Source organism: Grammomys surdaster, unplaced genomic scaffold (genome assembly GCF_004785775.1).
Source record: "Grammomys surdaster isolate TR1022 unplaced genomic scaffold, NIH_TR_1.0 255, whole genome shotgun sequence".
NCBI lineage: Eukaryota > Metazoa > Chordata > Mammalia > Rodentia > Muridae > Grammomys > Grammomys surdaster.
In genome coordinates this window covers 4,791,571-4,816,461 of record NW_021604696.1, presented here as the reverse complement: position 1 = coordinate 4,816,461, position 24,891 = coordinate 4,791,571, and the positions used below count along the sequence as shown (strand labels likewise).

The window sequence follows — 24,891 nt, the reverse complement described above, 5'->3', positions numbered from 1 at the left end:
ATCACAATTACCTGTAACTAGCTTCTGACTCTGTGGATTTGGGGCTGATGAGACGGTGACATGCCAGTCTGAGTGACGACACTTCGTATCTTGAGTGCATACTGTAACAGAAAGGAACGAGAAACTCTGGGATGTGGTGGGTGCTACCCCCACCCACCCATTCAAAATTGTTTCAGTGAAAGCCTGAGAAGAGGACCATGGATCTAGGTTTTTGCTCAGCTTCCGTGAGGGAGGGCGAGAGTTCCCTAGAGGCAGTTTGCTGGCGTCAGCGGTTGTCTGCACGTGCTTTTGGTCCTACCCAAGACCCAGACACAGGCCGGCCAGATGCCATGTGGGGCGCCAGGGCCCAGCAATCGGGCCTGGGTGGGTATGGGGCCGGCCTGCTGGCTGCTCTGCTTGGACTGAGCTTCCTGTCCCAGCATGCCCAGGCCGCAGAACCCACCAGTGACACCAGCGCTGAGAATAACACCCAGACCATGAAGTCCACTCCATCCCTGTCAGAGGGTAAGGAGACAGGAGCAAGAGTGGCTTCTAAAATAGGAGGCAGGTTCCCAGTGGGTGTGTCCCCTCCCTTTCCTTCCCTCCTTTCCCCTTCCCTTCTGTCTCCTTTCCTCCCCCTCTGGAACATAAGCAGTTGGGAGAACCTAAGGGCCTTTACATTGAAAAGGAGGGGCTTGAGAGTGGGGACCTATACAGACGGCCCTCTCCTCTACTGGCTCTTGCCCGCCGACCTCATCTTCTCAGTTCAGGGTCCAGGTTCTCTTAGCGCTGCACCACGGTCTTCACTGGGTTGGGGTGGGAGGGCATACCCACTCAAAATGACCACGGCCCTGAAAAATAATGGCCGTTGTCAGCTTCAGCTTCTGCCTCTTCAGAGCTGTGTTCCCTTAAGTCAATGAGTTCTGAGGAGAACCCGGCAACACTCTCCTCTTTGCCCCTACCTCTGTTCTGTAAGCCTTGCTCAGAGGAAGCCTTGGTCTGATCCAATCCCTCCCCTGTTATTCAGGGTGCTCTTTGTCACGTGAGCCTTGCCACTCCACTCCTGACCTTGGGTATGCCCACCCGAGAACAGAGAGGAGAGGCCACTGGGTCCCCTGGGTCCTGCTGATGCTGACATTTGGGGCACCAAGCACATGCATCCTGAATGCAGGTGCCTCACGGCTGGGATTGTCTCCACAGTATGTGGCAAGACCAAATTCCAAGGGAAGATCTACGGCGGTAATATTGCCAAGGCTGAGCGGTGGCCGTGGCAGGCCAGTCTGCGCTTATATGGCAGGCACATCTGTGGAGCGGTTCTCATCGACAAAAACTGGGTAGCTAGCGCTGCCCACTGCTTCCAAAGGTACGTGTTCCCTCCCTGGCCCCTTCTGCTGGGAAGGGGTGCAGGAGAGAGTCGCTAGGACAGAAGGAGGGGTGTGAAGGATATACAGCAGCCATGTCCTTCTAGGCTGTGTTCTGAGATAGCTTGCCAGCAGGAGGCCTCTGTGCTGCTGCCCTGACCCTGAGTGGTCTCCTTCACCTGGATTATCATCCCTGCTCAGCACCTGACACCATCTTCTGCCAATCTGGGTCTCCTATTACAGAGTCTCTCACCCTGGGGTGAGACTCAGCTAACAAGTGTAGCTATCATGGTGATACACACATTACTTTTTTTTTTAATAAAAGATTTATTTATTTTAGTTATATGAGTACACTGCAGCTGTCTTCAGACACACCAGAAGAGGGCACCGGATTCCATTACAGATGGTTGTGAGCCACCACGTGGTTGCTGGGAATTGAACTCAGGACTTCTGGGAGAGCAGTCAGTACTCTTAACCATTGAGCCATCTCTCCAGCCCTACACATTACTTTAAACAGCTAACTGAAATACTTACCTCAGCTGTGACTATAGTGGTGCAGGGGAAACAGATCTTCGTTCTGAAGTGGTCACCTCCAGTCTTCTCTTTTCTCTTTCACAAACCTTAGGGATCAAAACTTTGTTCTGTTTGATAGACTTCAGTAACTCACTTGCTTACCTCTAGACAGTCCCTGCAGATGACAGCAGGCCTGGTTTTTCCTGTAACTATTGTTACTGTGTCCCAACCAAGCAAGACACAGCTAGCAACTATGAAAGTGACCATCAAGGACTCGTATTCCCAAGGTTGGACACAGTTGGGATGCATCCTACATTCTCTGGACGGGGGCTCTCTGCAAGCTCCATCCAGGGCATGTTTATTAGAAGCTCATTTGGGTTCAAGCCACTCTTAAACTGGAGCATAGTCCTCACCAGAGACATCCTAGTACCGTGTGTGTGTGTGTGTGTGTGTGTGTGTGTGTGTGTGTGTTCCTGTCTTTTCTGTAATGAAGGGTGTTACTATTCCCACTGCTGGAATTATCTACGTACTAGCAGAGTCAAGCAGATATATCTTGGGCTCACTGTGTGCCACAAGAGAGCAAGGAGGATACATTATTGCATATGGGTTCCATACACATATGCATATGGCCTTACATACATATGCTGGCATCTATGTGCATCAGGCTGGATGTGGAGGGTCTCGGGGAAGATGTGTGGGAACCACCCTTTAGGAAAGTGAAGCAAAGGCCATGTTGCATAGATCAGGAAGGTATATGAAGATGCCATGAAACATACAGATGGAGGGTCCATGTAGCCTAGAATACAGTCTGCGTCCCAGAAATGGTAAGTTTTCATTTATTGTTTCGTTTTCTCTACAAATACACCTCGAGTGCCCATGGTTATGGTTGGATGGGAATACAATCTTGAGAGGATCCAATGTCTGAGGGTTACCATATATGTTATGCTAAACAGGAGGCGGGGTCTTTAAGAAGGCCATACACATATAAGACAGATCTGGGCAGGGTTGAGTGAGAGTTTCCTCCTCCCAGTGGAAAGGGTGCAGTTTGGTCCTACCCAATCATGAGATTGACAGCCCTTCGGATTCTAGGGTATCCGAAGCCTTCAGTATCCTCAGCTGTGTGGGATCATTCTGCCCCTCAAGAAGGAAAACACCCATGTATTAGGAAAAGGAGGAGACACTTGAAATGAAGACAGAGGATCTGGTGGCCTGCAGGGTGGGAGGACAGTCAGGGAGACAGCACTGGCCCAACACTTACAGGTCCTCCTCCTCCTCCTCCTCCTCCTCCTCCTCCTCTTCCTCCTCCTCCTCCTCCTCCTCCTGCACTAGGTCTCGAAACCCAAGGGACTACAAGATCAGACTAGGGTACACCGATATGAACAATCCCACCAGGTATAGCAGGGAGATGTCAGTGCAGACGGTCATCGTTCACAAGGACTACGACAGATTCCACCGCCAAGGAAGTGACATCGTCCTCCTGCAGCTGCGTTCCTCTGTGGAGTACAGCTCCCACATCCTCCCAGCCTGTCTCCCTGAGAAAAACATGAACATTCCCGACGATAAGGCCTGCTGGATAAGTGGCTGGGGGCATCTCAGAGAGGATGGTGAGCACAGGGGAAAGGTAGGAGGGGGAGGGGCACGAGCCTGGAGGCCTTTCCAGTGCTTGCGAACCCCAGTTTCTGGTTCAAAAGCAAACCTCCCCCCTTTCAGATCAGAAGTGAGGCTCTCTGACTCCAGAGCGCTAAGCACAGTTGACCTCTGACACTGCAAGGCTCTCCCCTGATTAGGAAAGACACCGGGTATCCTTGAGAAGATGAGAGCAACCTTCTCTCCCTGGCATGGGACAGGTTGAGGTGTTCATCTGGGGAACAGTCACCTCTCTGAACCTCACTGCCCATCCCTAAAAGCAAGGAAGCCTGTTGTACCAGCTTTTACAAGTGGTCCCGAATACACGTGGTTCCAAATCCACGGATCCAGTCACCTGGGCACCAAAAGCCTTAGTGTTGGGGAGTGACATTCTCCTTGTCCTTATTCTCTGAGCACCACGTGATTGTGACTGTCTCTATCACACTTGCCTCGTGTCAGACATTCTGTCATCCAGACACGGTGTCAAGTGTCCAGGAAGATAATACACAGGCTCTCTGCACACACCATGCAGAGGGCACTCAGTGTCTGTGGACTCTGGTATCGTGGACCACAGGAAGAGCCTGCTGACAGCAAGGGACAAGTCTATACATTTAGATTGAGAGCACAGAACTCCTGGCAAAGGATTTCCACACAAGGCTAAATGCTTTTGATCTAAGACAAAATAATGGCAAGTTACACAGAAGAGAATGTAAATTTGACATGAGATTTAGGGTCACAGTCTGGCAAAGCAACAAGGCAGTTGGAGGCAGGAGCTCCTGTGAGGTCGGGGCTAGGGCCTCCCTCCCTTCCCCTAGCCTCTCAGTGTCAGCCTTACAGGCTAGTCACCAGAGCAGGGGGTCAGAGGCATTAGAAGAGATGCACTATCACACTCTAAGGGCTGTGTCAGGGCAGACAGGGTCTCCAGGTCAGGCCAGGGGATGAGAGTGGAAACCCAGAGGGGAAGGTGTGGGTGCGGCCAGCTCTCAGAACAGAGCACCTGGCCTCCCTAAGAGTCTGGACCTTCATCCATCCTGTCGTGACCTCTCCTGACCACAGCTGCTGGGTCTGGGGACAGATTTGAGTTTGCTACCTACAGGCAACCCCTGGGCACCCTTGAGGGATGTGTGCCATGGCCCCTGAGTGCAGTGAACCATGCTGCTGTCCCTCTGCTCCCATGGGACAACCCCAGGCTAGATCTTTGAGAGCACCTGGAAACAGAATCCATTTCTCCAGGCCCCAGTTGCTCCTTCAGATTGGCCAGTCCTCTTGTCACTCTCCTAAGTGCTTCTGGCCTGTGTCCTAGACCACTGCTGCACTCAGGCTCCAGTGTCCCTGCCTCCAGCTGGGGCCCCAAAGACCAGCCAGAGTTGTTTGAAAGCTGAGCCCCTTCCTTGGCTTGTGTGTCCTCAGGGTGTAGTGTTGGTCCCCTTGCCTGGTGAGGAGGCTCTGCCTGGGGCCCTACTGTGGTTGTACCTAGTGTTCTTCGGCCCCCAGACTAGGACCTGTGCAGTCGCCATGACTGTCTCCTGCCTTCCACAGAGCCTCATGCTTACCCTTGCTGCCATACCCCTTGGTCAGTGAGTGTCTGTTGTGAGTCCCTCCCCGCTGCTATGGCCTAGAACAGCTTCCCCTCAACCCCAGCCAGCGATCATCCTGGAAAGGGGAACTAGGGGCCGGGGGGCAAGGGGCATCCTCCCTCAGCTGTGTCTCATACCTGATTCCCCTCTCACAGTGCGACTTCCTTTGCCTAGTAAGCTGTATGAAGCCAAGCTCATCCTCATGACCAATGACCAGTGTAAAGGATTTTTCCCACCGCCATCTCCGGGATCTCATAGAGAGTACTACATATATGACGACATGGTGTGTGCTGCTGACTACAACATGACAAAATCCATCTGTGCAGTAAGTGCCACCTGCTCAGGTGGCTGAAACGAGTTCGCCACCCTTGTACCCTTGTGCTGTCTCGGCCCCTCTCCTTCTGTGTCTTCTCCAGACCTTGTCTCCTCCATGCGTTTGTGTCTTTGGAATTGGTCATCCCTTGTACTGCCTGAGGGATTTTTTAGAAATTAAGTCAGTGGGTCCATGAGATGTCTGAGTAGGTAAAGACCCTTCTCCCCCAAGCCTAACGGGTGAATTTAATCTACCACTTGACCTACATGGTAGAGAGAACCAACCCCTGCAAGTAGCCCTCTGAGTTCCGCGTTCATTGCACACACATATGCTCACATACACAAGTGCACGTGTGCACACGCATGTAAAATGGATGAATAACATTTCATTAAAAATAAGAAATTAATACACTGCTCTAAACAGCACCCAAAGCACTCCCTCATACCCCTTCTCTTTCCCTCATTCCTAGAATGGTCCTGTCTTAGCTTTAGAAGAGCTATGACTCCACACTGAGACTTTTCCTAAACACGCATCATACTGGGTACAAGGCTTTTGCCCAGATTGCTTTCTAGCCAACAGGATGCTATCCAGCCATGCCACTATCAGGATACACTACACTCTTCCTTTTTAATTCTTACCCTAGCGGCATTTGACAGTTTCTAAGAAAGGTCTTTGCCACGGCACTGTCCTGAACATGCATGCTAGAGGGGCCATCATGCCAGCCGGAGAATCACTGTGGCATGAGCTATGCATGTGTTCACGTCTTGCATGTACTGCAGGCATCTCTCCCATAGATCTGCACTCCCACCAGCAGCAAGAGGTTAGGTTGTTCCACACTGCAGCAGTTATTCGGGTCATATGCCCATTTCATGTCGCCGTTGGATATGATCTTTCTTTCTCTCTTTCTTTCTGGTTTCGTGTTTTTATGTTTTGGAGTGTGTAGCCCTGGCTGCCCCGGAATTCGCTCTGTAGACCAGGCTGGCCTCTATCTCACAGAGCTCCGCCTGCCTCTGCCTCCCGAGTGCTGAGACTAAAGGCGTGTGCCACCACTGCCTGGGTTTGTGTGATTTTTCATCTGCATGTTTCTGGTGACTAATGAAGGTGGAAATGTTTTTGTTTATTTTTCAGATTAACTCGTAAGGCTGTGTTGCCACCAGTGGGATCAGGTGTCTTTCATGATGATTCATAGGAGCTCCTAGGTTTGGGGCATGAACACATCACTAGTCTGTTGGCGTGCAGTCTGTATAGTTTACATTACATGGTGGGGGAACCGATACTGGAGAGGAAGTGGGCAACCAGAAGTGTCTCATGTGGCCTCCACTTGCTCAGTCTCTCTCATTCTCTTCCCTTGGCTGTCCTCTGAGCTCAGAAACCTATGACTTCACATCTTACGTGTACCTTTGCTGTTCCTCAAGAATGCCCAGTAATTCTCAATGCCTCCTTCCCAGGCAGGCTCACCCTACAGTGTCAGCATGTGTCCTTAACAATCCTAACCCTCAGTTAGCCTGGTCCATCTCATGCTGCCTCTCAGCAGATTCTCCTTTGCTCCTTTGATTCCTCTTCCAAACACCAGCACCCACAATCTATCCTCCTGTTCTTGCCTTGAATTTGTGGTGTTGACGCTGGTTTTGTTTGTATAGAATCTACTTAGGTATTTATATATACGGTCTATCTGTCTGTCTTTCTATCATCTGTCTATCTAATCATCTATATGTCTGTCTATCTGTCTATGTATCTACCATTGATCATCTGTCTGTCACCTAATCATCTATATCTGTCATCTATCTATCTACCATCTATCATCTATCTTTCTATCTACCTATCATCTGTCTGTTTATTTATCTATCTGTCATCTATCTGTCTGTCTGTCTACCATATATCATCTATCTATCTGTCATGTAATCACCTATCTGTCTGTCTATTTATCTATCGTCTATCTGTCTGTCTAGAAATGATCTTACTGTGTAGCTCAGGTTGGTCTTGTTATCCTTGTGTCTCTGCCTCTGGAGAAACAGGATTGCATGTATGTAACACCCAGCTTGCTTTGCCGGACACATGTGAAGATCAGTGGGCACCTTGTAGTAGTTGTTTCTCTCTACATTTCGATTTCTGGAGATTGAACTCATCTCTATACATTTACAATATAAAGAAAGGGCCAATCCTATGTGGTGAGTGGCTTCACCTACCGACTGCCTAATCATCCCTTTTACTATACCCCGCCTAGGCCAGGCCTGCAGCCCTGTCTGCAGAAGCGGCTCCAGAAGCTTCACCAGGGGCCGCTAGCTTCCCTGGCTGAATACCTGTGTCTCTGCTCGTAACTTGCCACAGTAGAGCCTCAACAATTCTATCTAGTCTTGGCTGAGAGAAGCCTTCTCAGGGCCTGGTTTGTGCAGAAGAACCCTTGAGGGTTCTTCTGTCATCTGTGCAGCCCACTAACCCTATGTAGGGTCTTCCAGTGTGTGCCTCACAATCCATCATGTCTCCTGAGCACTCTGTGAACAAAGACTGTTTTAACGTGTGTTGTAGTAGCACAAGGTTGGTAGGAACTGTGGTTTGGGTTTTATTTTATTTTATTTTATTTTATTTTATTTTATTTTATTTTATTTTATTTTATTTTATTTTATTTTATTTTTGGTTTTGGTTTTGGTTTTGGTTTGTTTGCTTCTTCCTGATCCTGCTTTTTGGCCTATGAGATAAGAATGTTTCTACCTATGATCCCAGGGACCTTCCCATCTCAAGTCCCTGCTGTGTTTGGAGTCCTCACCTCTCTCCTGGTGCCTCACAACTCCCCATGGTCCCACCCTGGATGGACCACGGCTATGGCTTTTTTTTGGGGGGTGGGGGTGCTCAGCACATCCTACAGTTCAACATCTTCTAAAAGATGCTCTGTCAAGGAACTGAAGATTCCCCAGTAATGTTATTAAACAAAACACAAACGTACATGTGGGGTGCTCTGCTGGGGACAAGAGATTCAGCCAAAGATTACAGGCCGTGCCTCCAGGTCAATTAGTCAATTACCAACCCCTTAAGACTTCAGAGATTCAGGCCAATTAATCAATTACCAACCCCTTGGGACTTCAGAGACATCTCCCACCCAGATAGCAGGGCAGAGAGCAGATATCCTGATCCAAAATTCTCCACCAAATGGTGTCCAGGGTCCTCTTGGCAGTTTTGTGGAATAGGACTCCAGGGCCTTTGCTGAAGATACTGACCCAAGGGGCTACCTGTGCTTGGCTTTTTTTTTTAATTGCTTAAATGGCCCTGATGGGGTACACAGACAGCAGAGACCGCTGGCATACATTGTACTCTCTCCATTCTAGTCAGCGTCTGTCCCTCCCCAGATCACTATTCATGTCCTCTTTCTTCTCAGGGAGATTCTGGGGGCCCCCTCGTCTGTTTACTAGAAGGCTCCTGGTACCTGATAGGGCTGACCAGCTGGAGCGCCACATGTGAAGACCCACTCGCCACCCCCAGTGTCTTCGCCAGGGTCTCCTACTTTGACAAGTGGATTAAAGATAACAAGAAAACATCATCCAACTCAAAACCAGGACAGTCCAATCGCCCCCCTCACAATCAGAGACCCCCGAAAAATCCAGAACCCCCTGGGAATGAAAATCCTGAGGACAATAACAATGCTGTCATCAAGCTGACGGTCTGCACAGCCCTGCTGCTCTCCCAGGTCCTCCTGCAACAGTTGATTTAGCTCAGAGATCTGTGACAGAGTCACAGGACCTTGGACAGTCAGTATATCCTGTGAGCCACCTCACTGAACACTGTCCCCCCGTCTCCATCTGTGGGCTCCCCTGTCCATCTGAGGCCACACTTGCCCTGGGTCAGGCAAAACAAAGAATGAACAATAAAACCAAAAACTAAAGAAACTTCTGACTTTTTTTTCTGGCCCATCAACACCACTCCAGAGCAATACTCTGAAGAAGGGGCTTCTAGCTGCTCAGTCTTGGAAGGCTACATCCTCCCTAGGCAGAGACAGTGAGATAGCCAGGGAGCTGGTCTATCAACATAAGACCCAAGTCACTGCCCCTAGGCAGGTGAATTTCACTGTCTTTGTCCCTTAGGCCCACCTCTGGCCCCTGAGGTTACGTGTTCTCTTAGGAGAATGAGCCACTGTATCAGGCCAAACCCTCACCATGTAGCTGCAGCATCCTGTGCTCCCGGAGCAAGCCCCAGCTTTGGCATGAGGGGCATCTTGCAAGCCCAAGGTAAAGCTTCTAGAGAGTTTAACAGTGAACCGTGAGGGTCCCTGAAGTCTGACATGTCAGTGACCTCTTCTGCAAGGGTCAGCAGTCAACCTAATATTACACATCCATACTCTAAGCCCACCGCTTGCCTGATAACCCCACAGTCCTTGTGGGCTTGCTTCAGCCTCCATTAGCTCAAGCTTGGCCAACCTGAGAATGACTGGCTTAGCACTGAGCTGCCCTGTAAACCTAACTGAGTAGCTGCTTGTATTACAAATGCTAATTATGTTTTCCCCAAAAACTGCTTGCAGGAGAGGGTCTGCACATAGCTTCTGGGAACCTGCCCCCAAGTTGGGTCTGGTTGGTAAATAAAGACGCCAACAGCTAACAGATGGCGAGGACAGATAGGGGTGGGATTTTAGGATTCCCAGATTTGGACTGAGAGGAGAAGGAGACAGGCCATGCTTTAGGAGAGTGAGGCAGAGGAGAGATATGAAGCTGTCATGAGGTAGGGAAGGAGAGCACCCTGGACTCTGGGCCAAGAAAGCCTGGCCCACGGGACTGCACAAATGGGCTCAGAGCGACCAAGATGGAACATAGAAGTTAGTAAGTAATAAGAATTATCAGTGGAGGTAGATTCTAACAGCGTGGAGGCTAGGCAGTCACCCAGCTAGTGTGCTCCTTAAGGCGTGTTAAAATGTAAGGGCTGTGTGTGTGTTTCATTTGGGAGCATAAACCATTGAGACAGGAGGTAACCCTCACTGGGATTTACTTCTTTAACAATTAATTAAACGTAACTGCGTCACCACACCCTACTGGGCCTGTATGGGAGATCCCTAGGGCTCCACACCACAGTTTCCACCTTTCAACACAAACTGTAGATAAGGGAGACACTGGGATTTTGGCAGACCCATGGTGCCCGGAGAGAAACCAGGGCATTTTGAGCAATCCTTTCTGACCCTGTTTGAAAATCCCTGGCCTACCCACTCTTACATGGTGTTCAAATCCCTCTGCTGCTGATGTCAAGATTCCCAGTGTGCAACTGTCTCTTTCTCCCTGTCTGCAGGTTCCCCTCCCTTCTTCCTTTTCTTTCTGTGCCTAGAATGGGTTCTGGCTCTATTACTAACTTTCCACAGCTGTGACAAAATACCCGAGGAAATCCATGCAAAAAGAAGCAAGGTTATCTTGGCTCCTGGTTTCAAAAGTTTCAGTGCTTGGTATCGTGTTTTGCCCTGAACAGAGAGCCAAGGAGTGCCGTGTGATGACACCATGCAACAGACCTCAGAAGAGAGGTTTATTGGTGCAGGGGTGTGTGAAGGGCCACCTTTGAGCAGAGATGAAAAGAAAAAAAAAAGACAGCAGGCCGTGATGGCGCCAGGCTTTATGAGGTATATGGAGTAAGCACATAGAGTAAATACATGACTATAGTGACAGTGGAAACGTGTCACATTGGCTGCTAATGATGACAGAGCTGCTGGCATAAGTCACTCAAGGCGGGCATTAAGGAGCTGTTATGCTAAGATCAAAGTCTGAAGCAAGGGGTAAAATATGTTTGACTATAAAGGAGAGGAGATGGTAGAAAGGCTACAACCTTGGAGGAATGTTTATTCTCCTCCTCTGTCTCTTCTATCTCCAGAGGTGGAGTAATTGGGTTATGTTTAAATCACGTTCACCGGGTGTTGAGGAAATGGTAGTGCTTACCAATAAAACTCATTTCCCACCTGGGATCCCATGGCTTCACAATATAGAGATGAAGGGCCCCATATTTTTTCAATAGAATAGGAACTCAGAGTGAGGATACACATGTAGTACCTGTGTGATGGTTTGCATATGCTTGGCCCAGGGAGTGGCACTATTTGGAGGTGTGACCTTGTTGGAGTAGGTGAGTCACTGTAGGTATGGACTTTAAGACTCTCATTCTAGCTGCCTGGAAGCCAACATTCCACTAGCAACCTTCAAATGAAGATGTAGAACTCTCAGCAACTCCTGCAGCATACCTGCCAGATGCTGCCATGTTCCTGCCTTGATGATAATAAACTGAATCCCTGAACCTGTAAGCCAGCCCCAATTAAATGTTGTCCTTATTAGACTTGCATTGGTCATGGTATCTGTTCATAGCAGTAAAACCCTAACTAAGACAACCTGGTATTGTCAAGACCAGTATGGGCAGCCTCCATCTATGTTTGACCTTCTGTCTGGTCATAGAGGAAGCAGACAAAAAGTGGAAAAAAAAAAAGTGGTTGAAGGAGGAGGGGCAAATATAGAGGTGACGGGAATTGTAATCAGCTCCTGACAACGAAACTCCAACCATGCAAATACCTCAGTGTCTAACATATGGGACCCACTCATGATCTTCTAGGCTCAAATGTGCTTGAGCTGCTTCATTTCTCTGACCATTGCCTGCAACATACTCTCTTTTGTAGGCTCGAGCCTCCATTTCACACCTGTTGCCATCTTTGGTGGTCACCCCCATGAGCCTACCATGTCCAACATGTTGGTGTCTCCACTGCAACTAAGGCTGTGCCTTCACCAACAGCCTCCTGGACTCTCTGATACAAGGCCAGCCATGATGCATGATTTCATGCTTCAGGATCTCTCAACCATCTCTCTGATCATGCAGTTTCCATGAAGTTGAGAATGCATCTTCACCAGAGGCTTCTCACCTCTCATAGCACCAATTTTCCACATCCCCTTCAATTCTGCAGCTTTCATGTCACTGAAAACAGTAAAGATCGGCTCACTAAGCTCTCAGAACCCAATAGCTTGTCCAGACCAAATGCTTCCCCAAATCAATACAGTCGGGCATATCACAGTAGCGCCCCACTCCTGGTACCAATTCTGTAGCAGTTACTTCTCTGTATATATGTTACAACATCACGACCAAAAGCAACTTCCACAAGAGAAATTTTATTTTGGCTTACAGTTCCCATAGGAGAGTGAGTTCGTAATGCCAGGGGTAGATGTAGCAACCAGTGAGTAAGTCTACACAGGAAGGCAAGAGATTATTTCTTCACCTTGTTCAAACACAAAGAAAGCAAATAGGAAGTATGGCAAGGCTTTAAAATGTCAATGAGCTACTTCCTCCAAAGGCTGAACCTCCCCTCATAACCACCACAAATGGTGCCACCGCCTGGGGACTAAGCGTTCAAATATGTGAGCACATAAGAGACATTTCTATCAGTGATCTGGCTTATGCTGGATGATTGAAGAAAGAGGATCATTCAAGGATGAATTAAGGCCTTGCTGGCAGCAGAGAGATTCAGCCTCTTTGGACTGAACCTCAAGCAACTGCCCAGAAGCATATTTATTATTACACAAAAGTCTTTTGGGTAAAACAAGTTCCTCATACAAAAGCCCTTGGTCTAATCTATACATCTCCTGAAGGAAGACATCACGGCCCTGCAACTTAGTCCTTGCAGTGCACCGTCTGCAGCACTCAATAATGCAAGACATTCCAGGTGTGCCAGGACCGTCATGTGACCAAAGTCCTGCAAAGGCTGTAAGCTCCTTCAGAAAAACAACGTAACAGAAAACAATCACTGTTCTCTGCATTGGTTTCTTCAAGGTCAAAGGGCCTTTAAAAAACAACTATTTCATTATAAAGTTTGCCTTAGATACAATGATCTGTATCTGCTAGAATTCCACCACATTCTACTCCCAGCCCCTATAGGCACAAGGTCATGTCATATACAAAATACACGTAGCCCAATTTCAAAAGACCGTATACTCTATTTCAGTCTCAACACTCTTTAACAGTAGTCTCTTAAGTGTATATAACCCCTGATAAAATAAAAAAGCAAACTACGTGCCGTGTACTGTCAAGATACAGTGGCACAGAATATACCCTACTGTCCCAAAAGTGAGGAACAGTATAGTAAGAAAATACAGAACCAAAGCAAAACTAAATTCCAGCCGTGAGAATCCAAAACCCTATACCTCCAGGGCCAGCATCTTTAATTCCAAAGGGCTTTAGATGGCTTGCCTCATCCAGCTTTTAATTGTACAACACACATCTTGCTTAGCCTGGTTCTACCCCCTCTAGGAAGTTCTCTTTGGCAGCTATTTCACAGCTCTGACATCTTAAATATCTTGGAGTCTCCACCTCAACTGAGCCTTCACCTTCAGAGCTTCACAAAAGGCCTCCCGGATCCTCCTTGCCTCCCAGGGCCTTCTTGCATCGGCTCCAGCACAATCACACACTGCCTGGGCTCAGTGGCTCTCAGGAGGAAGAACTCACGACCTCCTCCCTCTCGCATCTTTTACATCCCCGCAGACAGTACCCTGTGGATGACATGATCGCGTCTGGCTGCCAGCCTGGGAGAGAATCACATTAGCAGTGGCTTCAGTATGCAGTTGCTTTTTAGGAACAGAACTTGTAGCTTCTCTTTCACCAGATACTGTCTTGTCCTCTGGGTACTTTCCCATAGCTCTCCGGTCGAGTCGGCCTCTCCATAACAGTGATAACAGTTACAGCATCAGCCGGGCGGTGGTGGCGCACGCCTTTAATCCCAGCACTTGGGAGGCAGAGGCAGTCGGATTTCTGAGTTCGAGGCCAGCCTGGTCTACAGACTGAGTTCCAGGACAGCCAGGGCTATACAGAGAAACCCTGTCTCGAAAAACCAAAAAAAAAAAAAAAAAAACAGTTACAGCATCTCTTCAGCTCAGGCTTGACTGTAACATGAAGGTTCCTAGTGCTCTTTTTTGTTTCCAAACTGTATGTTTTGTATTTCTCTCTGTTCCCCTTGTTCTTGTTCATTGTAGATCCGAATCAGAGTTTTGCTCTCCTAAAATTTTCTCCATCAAAAAAAAAAAAAAAGCATGCTGATTTTTTAGATTCAAAGATCGTTCTATGTTTTTGCTTTTACTCTTTGAGACATTCACACAATGTATTTTGTCATATTCCTTCCCTTTCCCCAGCTCTTTCTAGATCTGTTTCGCTCTGTGTGTGTGTGTGTGTGTGTGTGTGTGTGTCTGTGTCTGTGTCTGTGTCTGTGTCTGTCTGTCTCTGTCTCTAACAAAACCAAAAACTATGGAGTCTAACTCGTGTTGGCCAACTATTCCTGGGTGTGAGGCTTGCCGTGGAATGTGGTTGACATACCTGGTATCAGTGAAGAAAACTGACTGTCATCTCCCTGCAGCAAATAGCTCCTTGGCCAGGGATGGGAGCTTCATACCCAGGCCGCCTCTACCTCCTCCTCCTCTTCTACCTCCTCCTCCTCTTCCTCCTCCTCCTCCTCCTCCTCCTCCTCCTCCTCCTCTTCCTCCCCCTCCCCCTCCCCCTCCTCCCCCCCTCCTCCTCCTCCTCCTCTACAGTGGGATTTTGTGTGACTGAGTTTGTGCAGGTCTTATGCCTGCTGTCAGTTCATGAGTTCATATAGGCATCTGCCCAGTTGTGTCTGAAGAAGTCTCTTTCCTTAAAGTCATGCCCCGCCTATGACAATCTTTCTGCCATCCCTTCCATAAGGATCCCTGAACTTTGAAGGTGTGATGTAGGCATCCCAGGCAAGACTGAGCATTCCGAAGTCTCTCATTCTCTGTACATTGCCTAGTTGTGAGTCTTTGTGTTAGTTACCATCAACTACAAGAAGCTGTTCTGATGAAGGCTGAGCAATGCACGGATCCATGAATACAGAAATAGGGCACTATGAGTTGTTTTTATACAGTTGTATTGCTATAGTTGTTTAGCAGAATAATAATCGTTAGGTTTCCCCTTAAGGTTTACGACCTGTGTAGTCTCAGGTGCTTGGCCTTATTGACAGTGTCAGACATAGATTCCATCTCACGGAGTGATTCTTAAACTCAATTTAAGACAAGAGGTTGGTTATGTCCGTGACATTCTTACCACCATAGCACCAGAGGGTTTTATAGCTTGCTGGGCAGGTCATTGCTGATGTTTACAGGGTTCATACCTGGGTCAAATCGATGATAACTTCCTCCAGTAGCACCTATAACACCTTCCAACATGGCGCACATTAGTCATTAGGGGTGAAGCTTCCAGCTGAGTGTCTCCATATTCTGTGGCATAAGAATATAGTGTCTTCGCAATAGGGTCTTAGAGTCAAGTTGTGGATGGTAATCAATATCATTGGCAATAGCCTGTCGTGTATAGGTTTTGCCTCCCTACTTTTTTTTTAGCTTAAAAGTTGTTTATTTTTACATAAAATTTACATCTTTATTTTATAGGTGAAATTGCCCCTTGAGAAATGATTCTGTACATGCTTGTTGTTGTTTGAGATAGGTTCTTCAGTCCTGGTACTTGCTATGAGGACCAGGCTGACTGAGAACTGTCAGCTATCTGCTTGCCTCTGCATCCAAAGTGCTGGGATTAAAGGTGTGTGCCACCGCACCTAGCGTATATGTTAGTTCTTAACCTTTACTGTAAGAAGCACACAAACACAGACACACACAAAATTGGGACCCGGCATGGTGATATATGCCTTTAATTCCATGGGGGCGTAGGGTGGAGAGGTGAATCTACATATTAATCTCTAATGCATATAGATCTCTAATCTACAAATTGAGTCCCAGGACAGCTAGGGTTACAAGGAGATACACTGGTGTGTGCGTGTGTGTGTGTGTGTGTGTGTGTGTGGAGGGAGAAGACATATCCAGGGCTGGAGATCTGGCTTGATTCAGAGTGCTTGCTGTTCTTCTAAGAGGAGCTCAGTTTGGTTCCCACAACCCAAATTAGGCAGCTCACAACCACCTGGAACTCCACTCCAGGACAGCCCTCTTCTGGCCTTCAAAAGCACTTGTACACATGTTCATACACTCACACATAAATAAAATTTAGAAAAGATAAGTAAAAAAATACTTTCCGTTTTTTGTGTAAAACTGAGGAGTGAGCCTAGAGTTTGAACAAGTGTTCTAAATGGAGCTTTACTTCTAACCCCAAATCTATATAAACTGCCCACTTGATAGGATCCCAATTACCTAGGATTGTTACCCTACTTTAAGCTCCAGGTGGACCATGCTACCAGCCCTGCTCAGCTCCCCTCAGATCTGCGGATGAAAGGCACACACACACACACACACACACACACACACACACACACACACACACTAGCTTATTTTGATATGCTTTAACTCAATGGCTGGGCTCTTCTAAGCAGTCCTTGGCTATCATGCTCTTCTTCTCACTGCCAACTCAGCACCCTAAATCTGCCCTCATGCTACCCCAGGCCCAATTGTGGAAGCCGCCAATGCCCATGGTCACCCTGCCCAAGATTTCACATGGCTGATGTCTCTTTCTACCTCCAAAGCATGGAGAATAATTCTTCCCCTTCCCAGCCTCTGCTAGCCTGCCTGCAGGGGGTGGTGGGGCAGGGAGGGGAACTGGAAGTCCCACCCATTCCACCCAGCTCATTGGCAGCCAGCATCTTTATTAATCGATCAAGAACCATTTGGGAAATAGGACCTTCAGTGTTCACACTCAGATTCCCAACCAAAACATCAGAGCCACCCCCTACAATAGCCTGTAATATTTGGGGATGTTTGTGGGATCCCATTGACCAACAAGTCAAAAGATGTAACCTGTTCCTGGTTCTGAGGGTTTTATTGTCATGTGATGTCTAGTTGGGGTGTGCCCCACTATGTTAACTCCATTTAAACTCCTCATTTCATATATGCGTATATTTTAGGAAGATGCTGTGAACCATCTCAGGTGGTCTGATTACTACTGAGAAGGAGGCAGCTGCCAGGATGCTTGCCCCCAAACCCCTTCTGTCTTCCTTTCTATCTCCACACAGCGTGTTGGGTTTTACCAAACCCAGAACAGTGTTCAGAACTCACAGTACCCCTCCCATGGGCTCAGAGGTCAGTGGAAAGACTGACAGTGAGCAGCAGGTGACAGGGAACTTCAGCAGTGAGTCATACAAGCGAGGATCCAGGCTGTTCAGACTGGCTCTTACCTGGGAGGGGGCTGCTTGTTTGGGGGCCTCATTCAAGCCTATTCAGTGCATACTCTGAAACCTCCAGAATGGGATTCTGAGTTGAACAGGCTGGGCTCTTGTATTCAGGCTTGCCTCCACTGGAGACTTTGAAGAGAGGCTCGGCCAAGCAAGAAGGGCTCACCATTAAGCGTCTTTATTGCACAGTACAAGAATCTAGCAAATTTCAGTGATTCTGTTATTTACAGGATACAACATCGAGGCAGATGCCCACTACCCAGCTTTCCTGCTGGCATACTGTGGTGCCTGTGTGATGAAGGGTGACATCTTCTAGGCTCAGGAGGAGATTCTGTCATGGCACTTAGGGGCCTCAGCCTTTACCTGCCACACCCTGCAGGAGGAGGCAGAGCACCAGCAGGAGGAGACGTGGGATGCTGCATGCTCTCGATCCTCTGTCGCCTGAAGAGAGGAAGCTTTTCAGGTCTGGAAAAGAACATGGAGAATATATAAAGTGCCTGGCTACAGGAGCGAAGAGACGTCTGTGCCCGTTCTCTCTAAAGCCCTCTTCTGCTTGGTGTGCTCTCTCTCTCTCTCCTCTCTGTCTCTCTCTCTGTCTCTCTCCCCCCCCCCCCCCGTGTGTGTGTATTCTATTATGTACATGTGTGTGTAAAATTTTTCTTTGAGGTGGGGTCACAATAATCATCCCTTGGCTAGCCTGGAACTTAGTACTCAGACCAGGCTGGCTTCTGGATCCTAGGGGATTTTCTGCCTCTGACTCCTGAATTTGGGACCAAAGGTGTTCACCATCATGTCTGGCCATCTTCAGGATGGCAGAGCTCTTGCTTAGCATGTGTTCAAAGCAAACAAAGGAAAAGGTGTTTTCCTCTTCAGCCAGAGACACCTGAAGTTTCACTGAGCATTGAGAGGTGAAGAGAAATAAATGCCTCGACTGCTTTTACAAGCAAACAGCCCTTCAGCCTCACTCCCTTTGCTCCTGAGCAGAATGGTGAAACCTGGGAGTATTGTCCATGATTCAATCAAAGCAAATAGACTGCTTTGCAGCCTCCTGCTGTACAGATGGCACAACTGTCTGTGCAGATTAGTTCTTTGTGTCTTTGTCCATATGCAGGTGTGAGTTCATGTGTGCGTACAAGGTATCTGCATGCTTGTGGAGGGTCAGAGGTCAACCTTGGTTGTCATTCTTCAGGCACCTTTCAGATAAGTAGTTTTTTAAAAAGACCATGTCTCTCACTTGAACCTAAGGCTCACAGATTAAGGTAAAGTGGCTGGCCAGAGATTGCTTCACAAAAAATAAAATAAACCTTAAACAAAAACCCACACAAAGGAGCATTAAGTATTGATGTCGGGTGTGGAGGTACACTTCTTTAATACCAGTTCTTGGAGTGCAGAGGCAGGTGGGTTCCAGCCTAGCCAGAGATATATGGTGATATTCTATATGCCTCAAAAAAAGGAGGAGCAGTGGAGAAGGGGAGAGGAGGAGGGAGAACAGCAATTGATGAAGATCCCTTCTGACAGGGATCCTGGCCATGCACAGGTAAATGCACACGATGCCAGGTGAGGACAGGGTCTATCACACAGGGTCACGTTTCTGGGAGAATGGCGGCCACCAAGGAGTTTCAGACCCCTTGGGCAGTTGGTTCTGACATACAAACTACAAGTTCAAGTATATAGTTTCAGCAGGCTCCATAAAATAAGCAACCTGGGGTTGACCTGTAGCCACTATGGGGTATGCTTCCCAACTGATTCCTTGAGATTAAAAAAAAAAAAAAAAAAAAAGAAAAAAGAAAAAAATTAGAATATTCACTGTAGATTTAGATAAAAACTAAAACTTAAACAAAAATCTACATTTCTTATTCTGTGAACTCTCACTATTCTTTGTCACAGTAGTGAAGGAAAAATTCCTGTTACTAGTGGATGACTTGTTACTGGTACCTGAGACCTTATTATATACTTATCAAAAGGTCTCCTAGATATTTGGACACGACAGAGGCCTTTGTCACACCCGCTACTTTTGCACATCTGTGAGAAGGAAAGAATTGAAGCCAAGTTTGACCGCTTTCTGCCTGCCAACATGCCTCTGTCGCTGCACAGACTACACAGTCAGGCTCTCTTCTCCTGTTGGAGGTTTTAGGATCTTCTGTGATAAGGGGAACACCACATCTCATTGTGAGATCCAGACTCAGTGCTTCTGAGCTCTCCAACCTGCAGCTTCTGCAGGAAGTGCCGCCGAGTTAGGTGCCCCTCTTCTGCCTGTACACCACAAGAGCCATGTCCACCAAAGGACACCCACACACACACACACACACACAGTGCATGCCTGGGATGGCTGAACACAACTCTGGGTATACACCACAAGCTCAGAGCTGCTTGGAAGCAGGTACCTCTAGGGCCAGGGACTGGTTCTAGTCACAGTTATTTACTCATTCATTCATTGGTTGGTTTGGTTTTTCTTGTTCCCAGATGTGCTGTTTAAAGGGAAAATTGAAGGCTAGGAGGTAGCTCAGTGGTCAACAGTGCTTGCTGCTCTAGCAGAGGATCAGAGTTCTGGTCTCAGCAAGCATGTCTGGTGACTGACAACTGCCTGTAGCTCCCTCTTCTGGCCGTCTTGGGCATCTGCACATACATGACATGCATACACATACTCGCATATACATGTAAATAAAAATAAATAAATATAAAGAGAGAACTGAAATTGTAGTGGCTTGGCCTGGGTCCATATCATGTTCAGATAAACACACCAGCATTTCCCATAGCTCCCATGTTTGTTGCTAGAGGCTAAACCCAGGGTTTAGAACATTCTAACTACTATGTCACATGCCATACTACACACAACAGTCAGTTGACTTTTTTTCCCCTTGCATTTCTGAAGATGAGACTCAGGGCCCGGAATATGCTAACCAAGGGCTCTGATATTGAGTCCCACCTCCAGTCCTTCATTCACTGTTGGTGCACATGAACATTTATTTATTCTTCCTTCTTGAGAGCTGCTCTAACAGGGAGAGCTTCGGCTGTCTACCCTGAGCTAGGTGGGAGCTTTTCATTCTTTCAGATGGAAGACCCAGTCAGGGCAAAGAAGCTCTTAGCCTGAGGGCTGCTGGAGAAAGACATTACCTCGTAGGACTGTGTCTATTTGTGTTCCTTCCCACCCATAGATTGAATCAATGTATTATAATTATCTCAAAGGTAATTTTTCACATTGACATCTTATGAAGGGATCTCAGACATTCTCTTATGTTTCTGTATTGGCTGGTCTTGTGTGTCAACTTGACACAAGCTGGAGTTATCACAGAGAAAGGAGCCTCCCTTGAGGAAATGCCTCCATGAGATCCAGCTGTAAGGCATTTTTCTCAATTAGTGATCAGGGAGGGAGGGCCCAGCCCACTGTGGGTGGTGCTATCCCTGGGCTGGTAGTTCTGGGTTCTATAAGAAAGCAAGCTGAGCAAGCCAGGGGAAGCAATCCCTCCATGGCCTCTGAGTCAGCTCCTGCCAACAAGTTCCTCCCCTGTGTGAATTCCTGTCCTGACTTCCTTTGCTGATGAACTGCAATGTGGAAGTGTAAGCTGAATAAACCCTCTCCTCCCCAGCTTGTTCTTTGGTCATGTTTTGTGCAGGAATACAAACCCTGACTAAGACAGTTTCCTTGGGATTGGATGTAAAAGCATGGCCACCTTTCAACATTCTAAATAAGACTGTCACAAATGAAGACATTCGTTCATATTGAGAATTATTCTTACAGGAAAGGCACATGGGGGACGCATTGGTCTGTTTGCTACCAGTGGGAGTTTTCATCCCTAGGTTTCATTTTCCCCAGAGAGGCAACGGATGCCTCTTCATAAACTGTGGTGGAATCCAATGAGGTAAGTGGGCGGAGCACAGTGGTTAAGAATACTACACACAAGCGACCCTCCTTACTCCCCAGCATCAGCTGAAGGCTTGAAAAGGGTATTCCCCATTGCTAACATCCACCATTGAGATGGGTCCTGCAGCACCATCAGAGGATCAAAGGCACAAGAGTGTTACTGCACTTTCTGTGCCTGGCCAGTTACCCTGGAGGAGGATCTCGGTATTTTGTCCAGCTCGGATGGATGGAAGCATATTTTCAGAAGCTCCTTCCACTGACCTTAACAGATAGACCCGAGTGTCAGTCCTGGCGGTTTCCAAGGATGTGAAATATCCTTGAATATCCTGACGCTCAGATGCTGCTCTGCAGACCTTGCAAGGGAGACTGCTAGTGACCTCAGAGAGCCCTTTCCCACATTCCCAGGAAAGAAACTCTGGTAAGAATTAAGTTCGCCTGCAAGGCCACTAGATCTAGCCTGTAAATTAGTGGCCTCCAACCTCTGGGACTCAGGACAAGCAGCTGGCGAATCAAGAGACATACACCCAACAAATGGAGATTCCTTTCGAGAGAAAGGGCTTTGCATGCTCAGTGAGTAAAGGGAAGGCATTAGGAATGTTGAAGGCTGGACCTGGAGACACTCCTAGTGCTCCACAGGAAGGGGAGGGGGACTCAGGAGGGAAGCAGCCATTGAATGTCCCCCTCCACTAATGTCCTGACCCAGTGCTGCGACCTGAGGGTAGGGTAGTGCAGCCGACCTTCCCTGCTCTGGCACCGCCTTTCCTGGACTGCCTGGGGAAGAAGGAAAGGATGAAACCACATCAACCTGTGAAGCTCAGGGCTTCCTGAGAAAGAGCAGGAAAGGGGTCCGGGTTTTCCTTTTGTGCAGTGTTCCTTCCACACAGTGCATAGCCAAACCACCCAGGAGTGTCAGAAGCAAAGACAGCACTGGGTTGAAGGATGAACCTTCACTGACTGTGCCTACCACTGGGAGGCCACACCGGCTCCTATTAAGACGAGGAAGGCTGCAGCACAAGACGGAACCTGGCGACCCCTCCCTTCGTTGTCAGCCCTGTCCCTTGTACCCAGTGTTTGGAGATCACTAGTGATCTGCTCAGCTAGCTTGGCTCCCAGGTTAACCCTCCTCCTCACCTTGTGGCTTTTGAACACTACCCCTTTCCCCCCACCCCCCATGCTCTGGGACACTGCTCACGCTCGCAAATCACCATACTCCAGCGATCCCCACAGGAAATGTAAACAATGACCATACATTCCCCGCGGATTCACAATGACTGGAACTTCGTTGACCTATACATGAATCTAATCTAATTTGTTCATTTTTGTCTCCTGACACAGGCAGATGTGCACCAATCACTAACAACAAAGACACAAGTGTATACGTGTGTGAGGTAAAAGTGTATTGTCGGGGGTGGGAAGGGTGCTCTTACCACAGTGGCTGAACGTTTGGCGTGGGAGGCAGTACAGGGCTGAGAAGATGCACCTGCATAGACGACAGCTGTGCAGGGTCCAAGCTCCATGACCCAGGGCGCCACAGTCTCTGCAAAGGCCAGAACAGGTCAGAGCTTTTGGCAGCTTGCCCCTCTCTCCCAAGCCAGTCCCCGCCCAGCCCACTGTTGCTCCACCCACCTGTGCCTCTGGTCATGCTCGCAGTAGCGACCAGTGAAGTGCACAGGACACACGCAGAAACTGCCCAGAACGCAGGTGCCTCCATTGTGGCAACAGCGGGATCCAGGGACCGCACCTGCTGGATGACCTGGGTCAGCAGCTGTGTTAGCCTCTGGAGCTTAGCAAGTCCCCTCCCACAGAGGGCAGGGCTTCACAGCTCCGGAGGGGACCGTGCCTGCTGAGTGTGTTTGCTAGGTAAACCCTGCTCTTTAGTTGATGAAGGCTGAAAAACAAGCTAGCAGGAATGTGGGCGGGGTCCCGGCAGGGACAGCCCTTGACACCCTCCAAGTTGCTTCTCCCTCTCTCTTCCACTGTTAAAGTCAGCATGTGACTTTGTGGACATTTATTAACCACAGACCTCCCAGGCAGGACCACCCATGGGTGTGATGTCGCTAGCCCCACCTGAAGCCACTGGGAATGCTGGATTGCCTGAATGCTAGACAGCAGCCTGACATCTTAGTTACAGAGTAAATAAAGCTGCTGAGTTTGCCAAAGTAAAAGGTGAAACTTCAGAGTAACGCATCACTAAAATTTCCTCTTTTTTATTTTATTTTATTTTTTTTTAAACTTGAAGTGAAAAGATGCTCTTGTCGGAGGTAAGACTTACTCTCTCCCAAAGTGCTGGAGTCCGGAAGGAAATCCCATAGGCGCACTCCCTCCTGGCTGTCATTCCTTCTACTGGAATTACTCAGAGTTCCCTCCACTGTCGTCCCTGGGAGCATTGGAGACAGGATACCGCTGGTTTCTCTGGCACCATCTCCTTCGCTCTGATAGCCTTTAAAGAACGACAAAGTAAGAGACTAATAGTGACCGACAGACAGAGATTTTACCATTTATAACTGAAACTCTGGAGGGTGGGTGTGGGGGGAGGTAACTTACTGTTTCCCGGGTGGATGAGCTGCAATGCCACAGTCATCAAGAACAGAGGCCTAGAATATTTAAAGGAAATCATTAAAGTTTCAAGTCTACAATCAGCCTAAGCACAATTCGCACGTTCATCATAATGTAATATATATAGCACATTTATAACTTAATAAAAATCATAAGCATCCATAATCATTGTAGCACTTGTAAATTTTAAAGGTGCTATCACAGTTTAGAAAGGTTGTGAGACGGAAGACCGAGAATTTCAGCCCGCCTAATCTGGCTTTCTAATACCTGGCTGACTTCTGTCCTTACCTGGCTTGGTGAGGTTTGAAACCGACACCCTGTGTTGGTAAGTTCCCTCTCATCTGTGCTTGGGGATCAATGGCCACAGAAGTTGAAACTCAAATGTCCTAGTCCTGGAGGAGTTCTTTACTCCAGGTCTTGGAGCCACTATAGCAGGTTACAGAATGCACAAACTTGCAAGCCGGGGTTGTCTCTGTCCTCTGCCTGGACCAGAAGATGGCAGGACTGAAGGAAGACGGTGAGTCTAGGTGCTGAAGCTCTCTCAGGTCAGGGCTGCTGAGCTCTCAGGCTTGAAGTGCTGACCCTATACAGTCCTGGATGCAGAGGGGTGGAGAAAGGCTGCCTGCCTCCCAAGTGCTATTTACAGTGTTGGTGACAGCAGGGTGCCCAACCCCTGAATTAAACCATTAGGGACTAAGACAACAGGTCTCCTTAACCACACTAGAAAACAAACAAGAAATTGAAAAGGTTGAAATCTCACCATGAACCAAAGAGCTTTGGCAAGAGATAGAAGTGGAGATTGCCTATTGTATAGTTCTTGGACTTAGAGATAAAAAGGGCTCAGCTGGAGAGGGGGTCTGGTCAGTGGGACTTAGCAGCTGAGGAGTGCTCCCCTAAGTCCTGTATGCTGGACAGAGAGGCAAAAGGGAGACCCTGCAGGCGCTGAGTCCTGGGGGGCTTATCTGCTCTCACACATGGAGCCTCTGCCCTCTGCCGTGCAC

General features: G+C 48.2%; 2 protein-coding genes across 2 annotated transcripts; one reads left to right on the top strand and one right to left on the bottom strand.

Annotated features, from left to right (window-relative positions):
* The first annotated feature begins 323 nt into the window (after positions 1 to 323).
* Positions 324 to 9,237, top strand: LOC114627627 (serine protease 40-like). The gene is made up of 5 exons (XM_028775524.1): positions 324 to 504; positions 1,180 to 1,342; positions 3,183 to 3,457; positions 5,212 to 5,381; positions 8,740 to 9,237. The coding sequence occupies exons 1-5, from the start codon at positions 330 to 332 to the stop codon at positions 9,070 to 9,072; spliced, it is 1,116 nt and encodes a 371-aa protein (XP_028631357.1). The 5' UTR covers positions 324 to 329; the 3' UTR covers positions 9,073 to 9,237.
* An 8,399-nt stretch (positions 9,238 to 17,636) lies between these two features.
* LOC114627619 (cryptic protein) lies at positions 17,637 to 24,486 on the bottom strand. Its single transcript, XM_028775517.1, has 6 exons — positions 24,179 to 24,486; positions 23,879 to 23,928; positions 23,607 to 23,774; positions 22,961 to 23,075; positions 22,762 to 22,871; positions 17,637 to 17,937 (listed from the first exon to the last, which is right to left on the bottom strand). Exons 1-6 carry the CDS (start codon positions 24,229 to 24,231, stop codon positions 17,825 to 17,827), a joined length of 609 nt encoding a protein of 202 aa, XP_028631350.1. The 5' UTR covers positions 24,232 to 24,486; the 3' UTR covers positions 17,637 to 17,824.
* Positions 24,487 to 24,891: the final 405 nt, after the last annotated feature.